Raw genomic sequence first — 16,146 nt, forward strand, 5'->3', positions numbered from 1 at the left:
ACCGGGGCTGCCAGGGCTGGGAGGGAGGGGCCCATTGCTCCCAGGCCAGCCATGCAGATGGCGCCATTTACCAAACCCCTGCTCCCCGCCTGCGCCTGCCCGAGTCTGCGGCTCAGATTTCCAGGCTTCTTTCCAAAAACCGGTGGGAAGGAGGCGGCCCCGGAGGAGCCATCCGGCTTCTGTGCAGCAGTTTGGGAGGGGGGCTGGGTCAAGGCCTCCGCGGGGTGTGGAGGGAGGGATCCCAGCTTGATCTCTGTACCAGGTGCCACCGGGCAGGGCCTGGGTGGGAAGCCGCCTCTTGGCTCCAGGCCTTTGCACAGTCTGTTCCTGCGGCCTGGGCGCCCTTCCTCCTTCCTGATGGGTGATGCCCGCCCCAGCCAGCCTGCCCTCAGCCCTGCAGGGGGCTGGGCTCGCCGGCCCACACATTTATAATTTTCTGGACTGTGCTGGCCGTGGAGGCCCCCCGAGATGTCCCAAGTCTGGGTGCTCGTCTTTGAGACACTGAATATCAACTGCAGGGACAGCCCGAGGTCCCAAAGGGCCACACAACCGCCGCAGAGGGTGCTGTTCTCAGAGCCACAGCCCCCCGGAACCAGGCTGGGGACCAGAGGCCCCTGGGCCGCCGCCTCCTTCTCCAGCGGCTTCCTCCAGGGTCGGCCCCAGAAGATCTCAAATACAAGCCTCTGGGGCCCTCTGGTGGCCAAACGGAGCGGCGCACACAGCTGCTCCTGGCTATTGCGTGTGGATTACTCTCGGGGTCTCTCTGCCACTCAAGCCTTGGCCAGACCCTCACACACTCATCCGCTCAGTCTACCAGCCCTGAGTGCCACCCGCCCTCAGTCCTCTCCCGGCAGGAGCGCTTGCAGAACCTGGTCTGCTCTCACCTCCAACACCTGGAACGGGGATCTCACTGCCAGCTCACGGCAGCGTGGACAGAGGAGTCTTTATTCTGCGCTGACCATCGTTCCCACTGGCCTTCCTCTGCCTGCAGGAGCCCTAGGCCAGGCCTGATAATCATACGATGAGGGCACATCCCTATCATTGAACGCTGTGCATGCTATTGGGATTACCCTACTCATGACTCCCCACCGACCCCGACGGAGCTGGTCCCATGTTATCTACGGGGTGAAGTCACACCGCGTGAAAGCCGGGGAGCCAGGACCTGAGCCTCTGCTAACTCGGGGTTTCTGACCCTTTCTACTACACAGGTGGCGACGCATGCTCTGTGACTAGCCAGAGGCAATGTCCCCCACGCGCAGCCTCAAGCTGGCCAAATGGGGTGACATCATGTGGAAATGCACGTACTAGTACGATCCCTCTTATCCAGCCCGTCCCCCGTAGCTGTGCCCCGGGCAGCTACGGGGGACACGCACACGCAATCCAGGGCCATCTGCCCATCACTCGGCGCCTGTACCTCCCTCCCTCCGCGGCCCCGGCCCCTGCCCTCCGCCCAGCCCCCCGTCGGCCCGCCCTCGGTCTCACCTTGCCCGTGGCGCCGTGGGACACGTACTTGGCGCCCTCCCGCTGGGCGATCTCCACCTGCTTGCGGGCGATGCAGGGCCTGGCCAGGGAGGTGCCCAGGAGGTAGCGGTCCTCGTACAGAGCGCTGGACTGGACGGCCGGCCAGATGAACTCCTCCACAAACTCCTTGCTCACGTCCTCGATGAACACCTGGGGGAGCCCGGGGGCGGGAGGCTCAGCGAGGGGGGCCCAGTCAGGAGGCAGAGCCCCCCGCGACGTGCACCGTCTGCGTCTAAGGCGGACACAACTAATGGGCCCTGGCGAGCTGCGCCTCTGGCATCGCTAATCAATCCCAGCCTGCCATACCCTCACTCTCTGTCCTGTACTCGGGGCAGACATTGTTAATCAATCCGGATACACCATCCCACGGAAACTACCCGTGTTTCCCCGAAAATAAGACATCCTCCGAAAATAAGACCTAGCGCAACTTTGGGAGAAAAAATTAATATAAGACACTGTCTTATTTTCGGGGAAACAGGGTAGCTGCGGCCCTTCCATCCCTCCTCACACACACAGCATTCTGGGCCTGAAATGAAGCTCAGCTGCCACCTCAGATGCAGAGCCGTGAAGAGCCGCCACCCACACAATCCAGCGGTGACTCTGTCCCCAGGGTCGGCTGGCAAGGCCGGAAGATGGTTTTGGTTCGGGTTGGGCAGGGGCTTTGGCGTCGAGTGGGCAGAGGACAAGAGGACAGAGATGCTGGCGGGCATCCTGCAATGCACAGGATACCAGCCACAAGCCCCACCTACAGAGTGGCCGGCAAACTGCGGCTCGTGAGCCACATGCGGCTCGCCAGCCGAGGTTTGCTGCTCTGTTGACTAATGAGTTTGCCGACCACTGCTAGGGAAAAACACTTAAAAAGCACTTATTTTAATAATGCACTGATGTCTTTAACCTGAAGTCAACACTCCTGGGTAAGGATGATGCCTTAGGGGCCAGCAAACTCATCAGTCAACAGAGCCACTGTTTGCCGACCTCTGATCTAGAGGAATGGCTCTCAAAATGGTCACCCGGGGGGTCCCCAAGACCCTTTCTGGGAGGCCCTGAGCGGAAGCCTTTGCTACCATGATGCAATCATCACGTGCAAAAGCCATGGCAGGCAGCAGCGCGTGCCCCGAGCACAGATGGGCGTGGCGTTCCACACGCCTTCCTACAGGGCCAGCGGCATAAGGAGGGTCTGGAAGAATTCCGAGGGTTCCTTTTGCTGAATCTCTATCCTGGAATAGGGAACGTGGGACACACAGCACACGGGCTGCCTTCCAGAGCGAGTTACATGTGCCCTGCAGAGGGACCTGCTTCTGGTTTGGGCGCCAGGGACCCCCCCCCCCCCCCCAGGGAGGGGCTCACACTCGCATGGTGAGCCCAGGCGAGCAGGGACCACGTGCCCGTTCACCATGTGGGCCCGCACCCGGCACAGGGCCTGCATGCCACACAGACGCTCAGTCAGTGTGCGAGCTCAGCTGAAGTTTCCTGAGGCCGCTGAACGGATGGGAGGATGGGTGTGTGGGTGCGGATAGAGGAGGATGGTCAGGCGGATGGGCAGGTGGAAGGGTGGATGGGTGAGTGGATGGGCAGGTGGATGAGTGAGTGGAGGAGGAGAGGATGGGTGTGTGGGTGCGGATAGAGGAGGATGGACAGGCGGAAGGGTGGATGGGTGAGTGGATGGGCAGGTGGATGAGTGAGTGGAGGAGGAGAGGATGGGTGTGTGGGTGCGGATAGAGGAGGATGGACAGGCGGATGGGCAGGTGGAAGGGTGGATGGGTGAGTGGATGGGCAGGTGGATGAGTGAGTGGAGGAGGAGAAGATGGGTGGATGGGTGCGGATACAGGTGGATGGGCAGATGGAAGAGCGGATAGGTCAGTGGATGAGGAGAGGATGGGTGGATGGATGGGAGGTGGCTGGGTGGAGGAGGAGTAAGTACTCACACCCCCAGAAGAGAGTTATTTCCCTCTTGGAAGCAGGAGGACCAATCAGAAGGGAGCAGGGGGGACAAGGAGCTTTGGAGAAGAAGGCCCGCTGCTACCTTCATGCCCCGCTCCCCTACAACTAGGCCCCCCCCCCCGCCCCCAGGTCCAAACCCCACTTCCGGCCCAGCCCTGCCCCCACATGGTACCTTTTTGGCCCCGAGCTTCAGCGCCTTCTTCCTGGCTTCCTCGAAGTCCTCCTTCTGGCCGATGTTGGCCTGGGGGGCGGGAGCAGAGGCCCGTAAGCCGGGGACGGGGCAGTCCCTGGGCGAGCCCCGGGCAAGAGCCGTCCACACAACAGCCCTCACTCGGAGGGGTTTCCCTCAGAGGCTGGGCCCCAGGGCGGGGAGAGGGCACCAGCCAGGGCGTGGAGAACCCGAATATTCCCAGGAGCTGCCGCTGGGGGGGGGAGGCCTGGCCAGGCCTGGCCCTGGGCAGCACCGGCCGCTGGGCCGCAACATTTGCTAACGCTGCCTTCAAGGTCAAAGGCTTCCCTTGAACCCTCTATCTCTTCCTGTTCCCTCTCCCTTCCCCCCCCCCCCCCAAGCCAGGACAACTCCCCTGCTCACGTCCCAGCCAAGTGCAGCCACTTGACCGTCCACGGAGGCCAGCGGGCGGCAGGGAGGCCTGTGCCCAGGTCCCAGCCTGACTCCATGTCCTGGGGCCGCCGCCCAGACAGACGTGGCTGCAGGCCGGCCCGGGTCCTGCTCAGGGGAGCCCCCGGAGAGCGGCTGCTCTGTGCGCTGGGGGGCCCCTCCAGGCCTGGGGCGCCCGGGACGGGGAGAAAGGGAGGCGGGGCAGGGACAGACTCCGGGGGCGGGCGGGGAGTGGCGGGGAGCAGCGGGCAGCTGGGGGCGGCGGGCAGGCCCTCCGCGCCTCCTCACCAGGTAGGCAATGACGTCATAGCCTTGCTCCTTCAGCCACACGAGGATGCAGGAGGTGTCCAGGCCGCCACTGTAGGCCAGCACCACGGAGCCTTTGCCGGACATGTCTGGAGGGACGGAGGGAGAGAGGATGGATGGGTCTGTCCTGCCCGCCAGCCCCAGCCAACAGCGCCCTTCTGTCCCACCCCCTAGCCCCCCAAACCCCCAGCCTCCGCCTGGGCAGCCTCATCCCGCACAAGCTGCCAGGATGTTCGCCATCGCCAGGGCCAGCTGAGGACGCCCCATTCCTGAAGCCACACCCCTCCACGCTCCGCCATCAGCACCAGGACGCAGGCGCCTGAACCCTGCCCGTCGCCTGGAGGTGAAGTGCCTGGATCTGCAGCGCCTCAGTCTCACGGTCCCCCCCCCCGCCCCCGGGGCTCACGTCCCTCCTGTCCCTGCTGCCCTTCGGACTTGGCAGAGAAGGCCTCTCGGGGCAGGGAGGCTGGGGGTGGATCTGATCGATACCCACAACTCTCCCCTCCACCGGCCATTCAACCACCGGCCAGGCACCGCCCCGGGGGCCCGCACAGGTGCCATGGCAACTCAGCCACACAACAGACCATTAAGGAGGAGGGCGGAGGGCGGAGGGCGGCAGGAGGTACCTGGGTGAAGGTGTGGGTTCCTGGCCTCTGGAATCTGTCGTCACTGCCTGGCGATCCACTCTGCAGAAGCAAACACCAAACGCCGCTCAGTTTCCAGGCGCAGCAGCCTCGGGGTGTGTGTGTGTGTGTGTGTGTGTGTGTGTGGCAGAGGCCCTGAACTAGCCTTCCAGCCACTGGAACCCCCTTTAGCAGCCGGGCTGCGCGGGCAGCTGTGGGAGGTGTGTGCCTGGGACGGGGCACACGAGGGCAGTTGGAAAACAGCACGACCTGTGCGGTGCGGTGATGGGCCATGCCCGAGGCCTGGTGGGACCACTGAGGCAGAGCAGGGCGGACAGCGGGTGGCCTGGCTGTCTCCAGGGACCTGCCCCTCCCCCGCCCTGTTGCATATTCAGACAATAAACTGCACATATATTGAGGGCATCCGATAAACACCTCCGAGCACCACTGAAACCATCACCCAATCAAGATAATGGAGACGTGGCCCGCCAGTGAGGCCCAATGGTTGAGCGTCGACCCAGGAGGTCACGGTGCGATTCCCGGTCAAGGGCACAGGCCTGGCCTGCGGGCTCGATCCCCAGCAGAGGGCGTGCAGGAGGCAGCCCATCAGTGATTCCCTCTCATCGTGGATGTTTCTCTCTCTCTCCCTCTCCCTTCCTCTCTCTGAAACCAGTAAAACACATTTTAAAAAAGATAATAAACACGTCTATTACACACTGAGCAGTCCACGTGTGTTACCTCGTGTTAGAGACAGGGAAACTGAGGCTCAGGCTAAAGACCATGCTTGGCTGGGAAGAGGCAGAGCCAGGATGGAAACGCAGACCAGCCAGACCTGTAAGCACAAGGCTACCCGCCCGGCTCCCGGGAGGCGCAGGGAAGGGACGCACAGGGGCACGGTGTGGTCTGGGGGCCCGTGGGGGGCTCAGACACCCGGGGTGGCCTTTGCCACCTCCCTTTGCACCTGGAGCCAGGAGGGTGGGCATCAGGGCGGGAGAGGGGCGGCTCCATGGAGCTACAGACCACCTCTGTCTGCCGTGCTGTGCCTCAGTGGTCCCACCTCGCCTCAGCGGGGGCCATCTCTGCACCGGTCATGCTGCGTCCTACCTGCCCTCGTCCCCCGCCAGAGCCCCGTGGGGACAGGGCCCATCGCCCGCGCCCGGCAGCTGGCAGCACTCAGGACAGTGCTGCCTCTTCTGTCTGGCGATCATCCCTCACCGACAGAGAGAGGGTTAACATTCCCTCCACGTCCCAGTCCTGTGCGGGCTCCCTCAGCGGCCCTGACCCTCCCGCTGCCAGGCTGCGCGCCTTGGGCGCAGGCATCCGAGCGTGAGCGTGTGTGTGTGTGTGTGTGTGTGTGTGTGTGTGTGTGTGAGAGAGAGAGAGAGAGAGAGAGAGAGAGAGAGAGACCGGAGATTAGGAGCTGGGCGTAGGCCTGGGGAAATGACGCAATCAGACACTGGCCTTGCTCCTGCCCGCCAGCATCTGGGGAAGGTCCTCCGAGGCCTGGGGGAGGGAGACCGGGGGGAGGGGGACCGGGTGGAGAGAGAGCAGCCCCGGCCCAGGGAGCCAGTCAGCGCCCTGAACGGGCCCTCCGGACCTGGGTTCGAGCTACTTCAGCTGCTCATCTGCACAACAGCCCATCTCCCCCAGGCCTGCAAGGGTTCAGTGCGATGTGGGGGGTGGGGGGAGGAGAGAGGGAGAGCCCAGAGCTGGGCATTGAGCCTGTGCCCGCTGGACTCTCCGCCCCCGGTCACGGCTGGCCCTGGGCAAGCGCCCCACGCTCCAGGCCTCCATCTCCCCATCCCCCCAACCAGCAACCCTCTGGCTCTGCACCGGGCTGCCCGCCTGGGGGTGCCCATAGATCCTGGCTCGACTCAGACTCGCCCACCCCCAGCCGTGCCCACCCCACCCCACCCTACATGAACCGCCCGGGGCAGGGTCCTCCGCTCCCGGTGCCAGCCCAGCTCCTTCGCCAGCGGGAGGAAGGCAGCAGCAGCCCCAGCCAGAGCCATCCCCCGGCCTCCCGGGGAGCACCGGCCTGCAGGGCGCCCGCCTGATGCTGAGGAAACCCGCACGCTCTGACAGGTGAGCGCCGGGCTGAGGACCGGGGCAGAGACTGTGTCCGGGCCAAGTGCAGGCGTGCACGTGTGTGACTGCCAGCTGGAGGCTCTTCCGGGCGCCGGGACCGGCCCGGGCAGTGCTGGACCAGGAGCCAGCTGACTGCACGCTGCCTGGGGCTGGTCCGTCGGCCTCCAGGAGACCACAGATCTCTCCCTCACCTTACAGGGCTTCCAGAAACACAGTCCCGCTGCATCCCCACCCACCATGTGCTCCAGCCTGGGGAATGTTCTGGAACCCCTCTCCGCCATTCTAGCTCCGCGGAGCTGGGCCATTCGCAGGAAGCCCTCCCTCCACCCAGGCCACAGGGGCTCCCCTGGGCTCTGGGATCTCCTCGTCCTGGGGCGGCAGCTCCTGTCTCCTTGCTGCCCTCATCCACAGGGGATAGCCAGCCTGCAATTCCACACTATGACCACAAGGCGGCGCTGTCAGCATTCAGCCCGAATAGTTGCCGGACAGACCCCACTCAGTTCACCTGCATGTTCTTGGGGTGGGGGGAGGGGTTCTTCCCAAATGACAGGCCAGGAATCTGCGGGCAGGAGGCTTGACCTGGGCTCCAGCCCCCCCCCCCCCCCCCCCCCCCCCACGATGCCTGAGGTTCATACATGTCATCACTCACCCCCCCCTCCGGGGGCATCCGGCTGCGGGGGGAGTGCATGCCCTCATGTGTTTATTCTGCTAATAGCACTGACCTGCCTGGCCTCCCCAGGAGTGAGGAGGGTGCCAAGGCTGGGAGAGGCACTTTTCCCAGAGTATTGCAGAGACCAGAGCCTCAGCCCCGGCTCCCAGCATTCCAGCGGCTCTTTCCACACGGTGCCCACAGGCAGGACGCTGGCAGGCATCGGCCGCTCTTTCAGCCTCCCAGGCCCGGGATGACTGCCTGCATAGCAGGTTAGTCTGGGCCTGTCTCTCTCTCCCCTCCCCCGGCCCCCCAAAGTCAGGCTCCGGGGCCCTGGTCCCTATCGGCCAGCAGAGCCCGGAGCAGCAGGCAGGCGATGGGGTGCCTGTGAGCACCTGGGGGGAGCCCAGTGCTGAGGGCAGCCTTCCTTCTCCACGGTCCCCGGTGCCCGCCCAGCCTGGGCACTCAGCGGGCAGGACACACCCCTCCTTTGCTGGCACTGAGCAGAGCAGAATGGCTTCCCCTGGCACAGCCCCACCAGGCCCCCTGCCCAGGCTGGGGGCAGGGCGGGCCGAGGGGAAGGGGTAGGGCGTAAAGGCAGATCCTCCAGCTCCTGCGTCCCAGTCCCCATCCCCTCTGTCTGAGCAGGTTCTGCCTCTGCCCAGCTCCTAAGGCAGGAGGGCAGGGCACCTGTGGCCCGTCCGGCCCCCAGGATGGCACTGCTCCAGGCACAGCGAGCCAGCAGGTCCAGGCACTGCCAGAGTCCTGAGCCCGCGCAGCTCTGACAGGAGGGGGGAAACTGAGGCAATCCTAGGAGAGGCGGTTCCGGTCGCCAGGTAGACGCCCTGCCCTCAGGGCTCAGTCCTCAGCCCTCAGCCCTCAGCCCTGGGCTGGGACAGGGATCCAAGCCCGGCCGATCAGATCCTTCCCGGAGGGCGGGCAGGTTTGATCCTGCCCAGATGTGCGTGCAGCCAGGCGGCGGGCAGGAGAGAGCCTCGGGTCCGAGAGGAACGCTGGGAGGGGGTCAGGGGGGTCAGGCCTCCCCAGGAGGAGCCCCGCTGGGAGCGGCCAGCAGCTTCCTCCCTTTCACAATGACCGCCCTCCCCCGGCTCAGCCGCCCCAGGGGCCAAAGGCAACAGCCACCCGGACGGCGGGCATTTCCTGCGGAGCGGCCCCTCCCACACCCGGTGCCACAGCCCCGTGCCCCGCGCCCCGCGCCCGCGCCCGCGCCCGCCGGGACCCCCGCCTGGGCAGGGCACGCAGCCCTTTAGGGGCACAGGCGGGGGCGCCCCGCAGGGAAGACGCCCCCCCGCACCCCCGGCAGCGGCGGGTAAATGGAGGGGGGGGTGGCCCCCGGTTTCACCGGGAAAAGAGGAGGAGGCAGCCGGCGGGTGAGCAGGGCGGCGAGACCAGGACCCTCGCACCCTCTCGGGGCGGAGAAGCGGGGTCAGAGGGCGTTCGGGAAGGACCGCGCCCCGAAGGGGACTCACCCCCCGACCCGGCCCCGCAGACCCGGCCTCTCCCCGTCCCCGTTCCCACCCCGCGGCCCGGGACCCAGGAGTCCCGGCCGGGTCGGGTCCGGTCCGGGTCGGAGCCGGGAGGGATCTTACCGGTCCCGGCGGAGGTGCGGGCGGAGCAGGGCCGCTGGCGGCGCGGGTCCCGGGTTATAAGCGGCGGGCAGGGCGGGCAGGCGGGAGCCGGACACGTGGGGACGCGGACAGGCCCCGCCCCTCCGCCCCGCCCAGGGCCCGCCCCTCTGAGGCCCCGCCCCCTCTGAGGCCCGCCCCCTCCGAGCACCGCTCCCGGCCCGCCACCTGCGTGGGCCCAGCGGCCTCGCCCTCCCGCTATTCCCATCCCCCCCGCCCGGCCCCCTCCCTAGCCACCCCCGCTCCGGAGGGCCCGGGCATCGCCTCCCTCCCTGGCACCAGGCGGAGGCTCCGAGGCCCCGCAGGGGCTGAGCCCGCGGGTGGCAGGGGCGCAGCCCTGCAGCTGAGCCTTGCCAGCCTGCCAGGCAGGGGGTGGGGAGCACAGCCGGTGGGAGTGGGGATCAGAGTGGGGACCAAAGCCAGTAAGTTTTCTGCCACTTGGGTCTTGGGCTGGGCTTTCTGGCCCCCTGAGAGCCCCCTGACCCCCACTGTCCCTGGAGCCGCACCCCATTGTCCCCCGGGGGCGGAGGCGGCACTAGGACGTCTGCGTTTCATTTCCATCCAGGATGGGGTCCTGGCACCTGCCCACACTGCCCAGGGCAGCGGGACCTGGCCCCCAGAAGACCGGCTGACTGCTCACAGGCAGCGGGGAGGTTTCGGGTCCCTTCTGAGCTGGGACCTGGGTCTAATCTCCAGAGGCTCTGTGCCTGCCTCTCCCAGGCCCTATGCAGGCCTCACAGCAGCAGCCACTACACCTCAGCCCAGCACAGCCTCAGCCTCAGCCCTCAGCCTCAGCCTCAGCCTCAGCCCTCAGCCTCAGCCCTCAGCCCTCAGCCTCAGCCTCAGCCCTCAGCCTCAGCCCTCAGCCCTCAGCCTCAGCCCTCAGCCTCAGCCTCAGCCCTCAGCCCTCAGCCCTCAGCCCTCAGCCTCAGCCTCAGCCCTCAGCCCTCAGCCCTCAGCCCTCAGCCTCAGCCTCAGCCCTCAGCCTCAGCCTCAGCCTAGCACAGCCACAGATCCCGGCCAGCCCAAGACTACACTATAGGACCCCCCAGTACCTACGTCCTCCCAGCCCTGAACCCCGCCCCACCCCGGCCCCCTCGGAGGTGGGAGCCTGAAGCCGCTCTGCGGCAGTGAGCCGTCTTGGACAGGAAAGTGTGGGGACGGGTGACGTAAGGAGGCAGCCCTGGCCCGGCCTTTCCTGCACCAGAGGCAGCCGGAGGTGGGGACCCTCAGAAGCGGGGGCCAGGGCTGCTGACTCAGTCCCGCTGTCCCTCTGCCAGCAGTCCCCACCCCTCCGCTGGCGCTCTGTCTGTCACGCAAGCCCACGGGCCAGTTTAGTGGCTGCAAGTCCTTCGAGGAGGGCAAAGGCATCAAACCAATTTCCAAAGCCACAGCCTCATGTCTCTGCCAGCCCCGCAGACGTGGCAGTGATGGGGACCCCGCCCCTGTGAGCCCCAGGGGGCTGCATGCCACCAGCGACCACCTTCCTGCCAGGAGGCGAGGCAGCTGGCCGCATAGGTTACTCGCCCGCCCCTCTGAGCCCCCCACACACGAGGGAAGCCAGGAGGGAGCGTTCACGGACAGCCCGGCCCAGGGCGGGGGTCTTCACCCCTCGACTTCACCCGGGGACTCGATGCTCCGTCCTCGTGTCTTACACTCAGAGGTCGCTGTCCAGCGGCAGTGGAGAGGAACACGGATGCCATCAGGCCCCATCTCCCCAGGCTCCAGAGTCAGCGGCGGCCCCAGACAAAGCCCCCTCCCAGACCTCAGGAAGGAGGCAGGCGCGGGGGCGCCCGGGCAGGCGAGGGCGGCGGGTGGGGGATGCGGGTGTGGAAGAGAGCTCAGGCCAGCACACCCTGTGGAGCTGGGCCGCAGCCACAGCCTCGGGGTGTCACCACAGGCCTTTATTCTCCTGCTGGTGTTTGCTCTCACGGCCACCCTGTTTGCTACTGTCACCCCCATTTAAAATATATATATATTTTATTGATTTTTTACAGGGAGGAAGAGAGAGGGATAGATAGAAACATGGATGAGAGAGAAACATCCATCAGCTGCCTCCTGCACACCCCCCACCGGGGATGTGCCCGCAACCAAGGCTCATGCCCTTGACCGGAATCGAACCCGGGACCTTTTAGTCCGCAGGCCGACGCTCTATCCACTGAGCCAAACCGGTTTCGGCTATCACCCCCATTTTGTACACAAGAACCGCAGCACAGAGAGAGCGTGCTTTTCCCCGAGGCCACACAGCATGGAGTGGCAGACCAGGCCCTGGCCCAGTGTCGGCCGCGCTGGCCAAACCCTCTGCTCCAGTTTAGGCTGGAGCTGAGTTGGAGGAGCCAGGGCCCAGGCCCGGGGCCACGGCTGCGGGCACATGGACTCCTTGCGTTGCTGCGAAATGGCTGCGGCCCAGGGCACTGCCCCTTCCCGCGGCACACACGCTGGAGACACGGGCGCCGTGAGATCACAGCTGTCCCGAGAGGAAAACAGGGCCCCAACTGCCAGCAGGGGCCCTGCCCTCTGGCACGGGGTCGATGTTTGCCCCGAGGCAGAGATCAAGGTGAGAGGCGACTGGCCGGCTCCTGCAAGAGCTGCTTTTCACCTCCCCCAACCCCTGGGCCAGGTGGGCATCCATCCGCTGCCAGCCCCACCCTGGCCCGGGGCTGGGGCACGACCAGAGGGCATCCCCGACCTGCAACTCAGCCACCATGGCCTTGCCTTTCCCTCATCCACCTTCTCAAGGAGCCCCCTCCACACCCAGGGAAGCAACCTTGGGCGGCACCTCTAAAAGCACAGCAGCACCCAGGCCTGACCAGGTGGAGAAACTGAGGCAGTGGAGGCTGAGATTTAAAAAATATATATTTTTTATTGACTTTTTTTTACAGAGAGGAAGGGAGAGGGATAGAGCGACACATGGATCAGCTGCTTCCTGCACACTCCTTACTGGGGATGTGCCCGCAACCAAGACACATGCCCTTGACCAGAATCGAACCTGGGACCCTTCAGTCCAAAGGCCGACGCACTGTCCACTGCGCCAAACCGGCGAGGGCTACACTAAGTCTTGACATCCGTGTATGTCTCCCAGCTCTGTCTTGCTTCAAACTGCTCTGGCTAGTCTAGGTCCTTTGCAGTGAAGAGTAGAGACAGCTCGTGTGTTTATGGAAGAGGCCTGCTGGGATTTTGACTGGGGATGTCCGTCAGTCTACCCGGCATCTTACCATGATGAGTCTTTTGATCTGTGGTCACGGCATCTGTCACCATTTTTTGTGTATCTCTACAATTTTTTCAGAACTAAAAAATAAAAGTAAAAAAACACACCCTACACCTTAAAACTTCGTAAGTATTAACTGCCATTGACACGAGCAATGGAAAAGAAGTGCAGACCGCTGGCCCGTCTCTCCGCGGCTGCATCCGAATGACCTGCAGTTGGGGTGAGTTTCATTTTTGTTTCAAATCAGGGGCGTACCTCTGAGATAGCGCGGAAACATATCCCCCGAGCGCCACTCAGCAGCTCCTTTCTTTGAAGCGAAATCCCAGGTGGGATCGCTGAATCAGACCTCAGAGCCAGGAGAGCTGGCGCTTCATTGGGTCCCTGTGGGTGCCGTGTCAGACATGCTCAGGCTTCTAGAGAATTCTTGGGAGTTTATCTGAGCCAAACCGAGGACAGGGACCGGGAAGCCAGCTCCCGGTGGGCGGAGGAAATGTCCTGAGAGGGGCGGTTTGCACCCGTTTCACACGCTGGAATCAAGGGGATCGGACGGGAGGCTGGATGATGGCAAGGAATCCGTCCGTGTCCTAAGGCGCGATCATGGCGTGGTGGATGTGTGCTTTGGAAGGTTTTTTCAGTCCAGAGACGTATTCTCGAATTAATGATTAGAAGGATCTTTAGAAACACTTGCCGTCACGCGTAGGGTCAAAGGCAGCGCCCCGGCCCACGATGGCCCAGCGGTGCTGCCTGCCTGGTTTCTCCAATGTGTTGAGCTCTTTCTTGACTTATGGTCCTTGCACATCCTGGGCCTTGGGGTTGGCTCTGACCCTACCCCCTTGCACTAGCTGGGTCCCCGTCACAGCCTGTGTCCTGGGCTGGCCCGGGAGGGTGGATGCCTGATGTTCCATCAATAACATGGAGGGACGTGCAACCCTAGGGGCTGGAGGGTTCGTATTGTGACCTACGAACCCTTCTCCCTGCCTCTGCTGTTGTCTCCTTTCGCCTGCGCCTCTGCACCCACCTCCCCCCTGGGCTCGCCACCTCCTCCAGGCCTCCCCGCACGCTGCAGCCACGGGCTCCCCTAAGGGTGGGCATTGACGTGCGTGGCCACGTGGCCACCCGCTGAAGGGCACACGCGGTGGACGTGACCTCCCTGACTCCCCCAGCAGCCAATAGACACCGATGCTGCCTGTGCAGCTGCCCCTGGAGCAGGCCCCTCCGGCCCCGTCTCCCCGCTGCCACTCCGGGCTCTGCATGGGCAGGTGGTGGAGGGGCCTGGGTGGCAGACAACCCAAGCACCCGGACCTGCGGCCACCTCCCGGCTGGCACCAGGAGCCACGGAGCCGCCGCCCAGGCTGACCCGGCCGGAGGAACAGAGCGTGTCCTCCGGCCGGGACCCCGCCCTGGGGAACACAGAGTCCAGTTCTTGGAAAAGCTGCATCACGGAGTTTAATGAGTGACCCGCAGGGTTGTTTTCCAGCCCCGAGGGCTCAGAGCGGCCCCCGCAGGTCAGGTGGCCCGGGGGCTGGGCCGCTGGCGGGGAGCCCCGGGCCCGTGACAGCCAGCGCCTGGCGGAGCAGAAGCGGAGACACCCCTCGGAGCCGGCTCCTGTACTGGCTGGCCAGCCCCGGGCAAGGGGGCGGGCGCCGACGAGGCCGAGGCTGCCAGGGGCTGGCTGTGTGACTGAGCCTCCGTGGCAGACCGCAGAGGGAGGTTTAGAAGGTGTGGAGGAGGGAGGTCACACTGGCCGGCACACCCTCCTCTCCCTCCTGCTCCTGCCCTCCCGCCTCCGTCCTCTGAGCGTGGAGGCGGGGCAGCCGGAGGCTGGAGCCTGGGTGTGGGGGCAGGTGGGTCTGGGTTGAGTCCCCCTTTTCTCCTCCAGGCTGGGAGCTTGGACGAGTGGCTCACCCTCTCTGAGCGCATCCTCTCCTCCGTGAAATGGGCACCCTATTTTTTGTCTCTGGAACTACGGGGCGGGGGGGGGGGGGCGGTTCTCCTGTACTAAATAAATTAAACTCAGATCACGGGGCCCGGACATTGAACAAACAGGGGTGCTGCCACCACGAAGGGCCAGCGTGAGACTGGGGAGAGGCAGGCAGAGAGGGCAGGGGCGAGGGAGGCCTCGGTCCCTCCACCCTGCAGGACTCGCCTCTGCTGCAGGCCTCCTGGGCTGCGAGGCCCAGGCTCCATAAAAATTAACAGCCCCGCAGAGGGCAGGGTTCATAGGTCACAATATGAACCCTCCAGCCCCCGGGGTTGCACAAAGGGGCCTGTTCAGCCCAAGGAAGGGCCTCGGTGGGGCCCTGGACAGGCGGGCGTGGGAGGGCCTGGGACGCCCTTCCCCCACTTCTTGCCAACTGCCCCCGCCTCTCCTCCACCCAGCCTGAAATTCCGCCAGCAGAGACTCTGTGGTTCAAACCACCTGCTTTTGCGAAGCCAGCACATTAAGAAAGGCTTCTGCTCTCGTGAATGGGTGGGAAGTCAAAAGAAGCTGATTCCGCCGCCTGTGAAAGTGACGTGAACTTCAAACCTACGTGTGTCCGCAAAGCAGCTGCATTGGTCGGTGTGCTGGCGGCTGCTCCGGTGATGCAATGGGGAGGGGGTAGTTTCGACAGAGACTCTGTCCTGCGAAGCCCAAACTACTCACTGTTTGGCCCTTTCACAGGAGATGCTCGCAGACTCTCCTGGTTGAAAAGGAACCGGCTCTGCAGGTGGCCGTGCTCCGGGGAAGATTGGATCGGGCTGCTGGGCTGGAGTCAGGAGTTAGCCTGGCCTAACCTTTCACCGGCCACCAACCAGGCAAGGGACCAGGCCCTGTCTCCCCGCTGAGCCTCCTTTTCTCCACCTGGAAAATGGGCTCAGCGATTTCTCCTCCGTTTACCCCAATATTGCGGGAACCGTCTGATCGTCATTGACCCCTTAAGGAGAAATGACACACGGCTGTCCTCGTCAGGGGATGCCAGGGGAGGTGACAGTGCAGGAAAGACAGCCTCTCTCCAGGGCCAGCTGGCAGGGTGGTGGGTCGCTGACACAGGGGCTGCCGCCCGGTCAGGAAGGGGGGCGGGGGCGGGGGTGGGAGAAGCCACCCTGGGGCTCAGAACCTGTCCCTGCGCACTGGAGACACGCCAGGGCACATGAGGGTTCTTATCCCGTCCCTCCCCGACTCACACTCCTCAGAGCCAAAGTCCCGACAGGGGCCCGAAGGCCACAGGGCCTGCCTTTGGGATGGCCTCCCTCTTCCCCTCCCCTGCCCTCCCACCCCAGCCTCCCCGCCTCCTGGTCAGACGGCCCACTATGCAGCTTCCTGCCCCCCTTTCTTTATGCCTTAGCCGGACCACCAGCTTCTCAGGAACCCCCCCAACCCCCTCCGACTGGTCTGAGAAAAACTGCCCCCAGCCCTGGCCCGTTTGGCTCAGCCCATACAACATCGGCCTGAGGACTCGAGGGTCCCAGGTTCAATTCTGGTCAAGGGCACGGATCTGAGTGGCAGGCTCCTCCCAGGCCAGGGCCCTGGCTGGGGGCTTGCAGGAGGCAACCAATCAGTGTGT

The 16,146-nt window shown here is 64.7% G+C and overlaps 1 protein-coding gene across 1 annotated transcript in view; it reads right to left on the minus strand.

Annotated features, from left to right (window-relative positions):
• ASS1 (argininosuccinate synthase 1) overlaps window positions 1–5,079 on the minus strand; it is a 35,528-nt gene extending 30,449 nt beyond the window's left edge. Inside the window, exons 1-4 of the mRNA XM_036416088.2 lie at window positions 5,014–5,079; window positions 4,370–4,476; window positions 3,635–3,703; window positions 1,483–1,671 (exon numbers count right to left, since the gene is read on the minus strand). Coding sequence (XP_036271981.1) covers window positions 1,483–1,671; window positions 3,635–3,703; window positions 4,370–4,474 — 363 coding nt within the window. The 5' untranslated portion in view covers window positions 4,475–4,476; window positions 5,014–5,079. The remainder of the gene's footprint in view (window positions 1–1,482; window positions 1,672–3,634; window positions 3,704–4,369; window positions 4,477–5,013) is intronic.
• Window positions 5,080–16,146: the final 11,067 nt, after the last annotated feature.

Source organism: Pipistrellus kuhlii, unplaced genomic scaffold (genome assembly GCF_014108245.1).
Source record: "Pipistrellus kuhlii isolate mPipKuh1 unplaced genomic scaffold, mPipKuh1.p scaffold_m20_p_53, whole genome shotgun sequence".
NCBI classification, from domain to species: Eukaryota; Metazoa; Chordata; class Mammalia; order Chiroptera; family Vespertilionidae; genus Pipistrellus; species Pipistrellus kuhlii.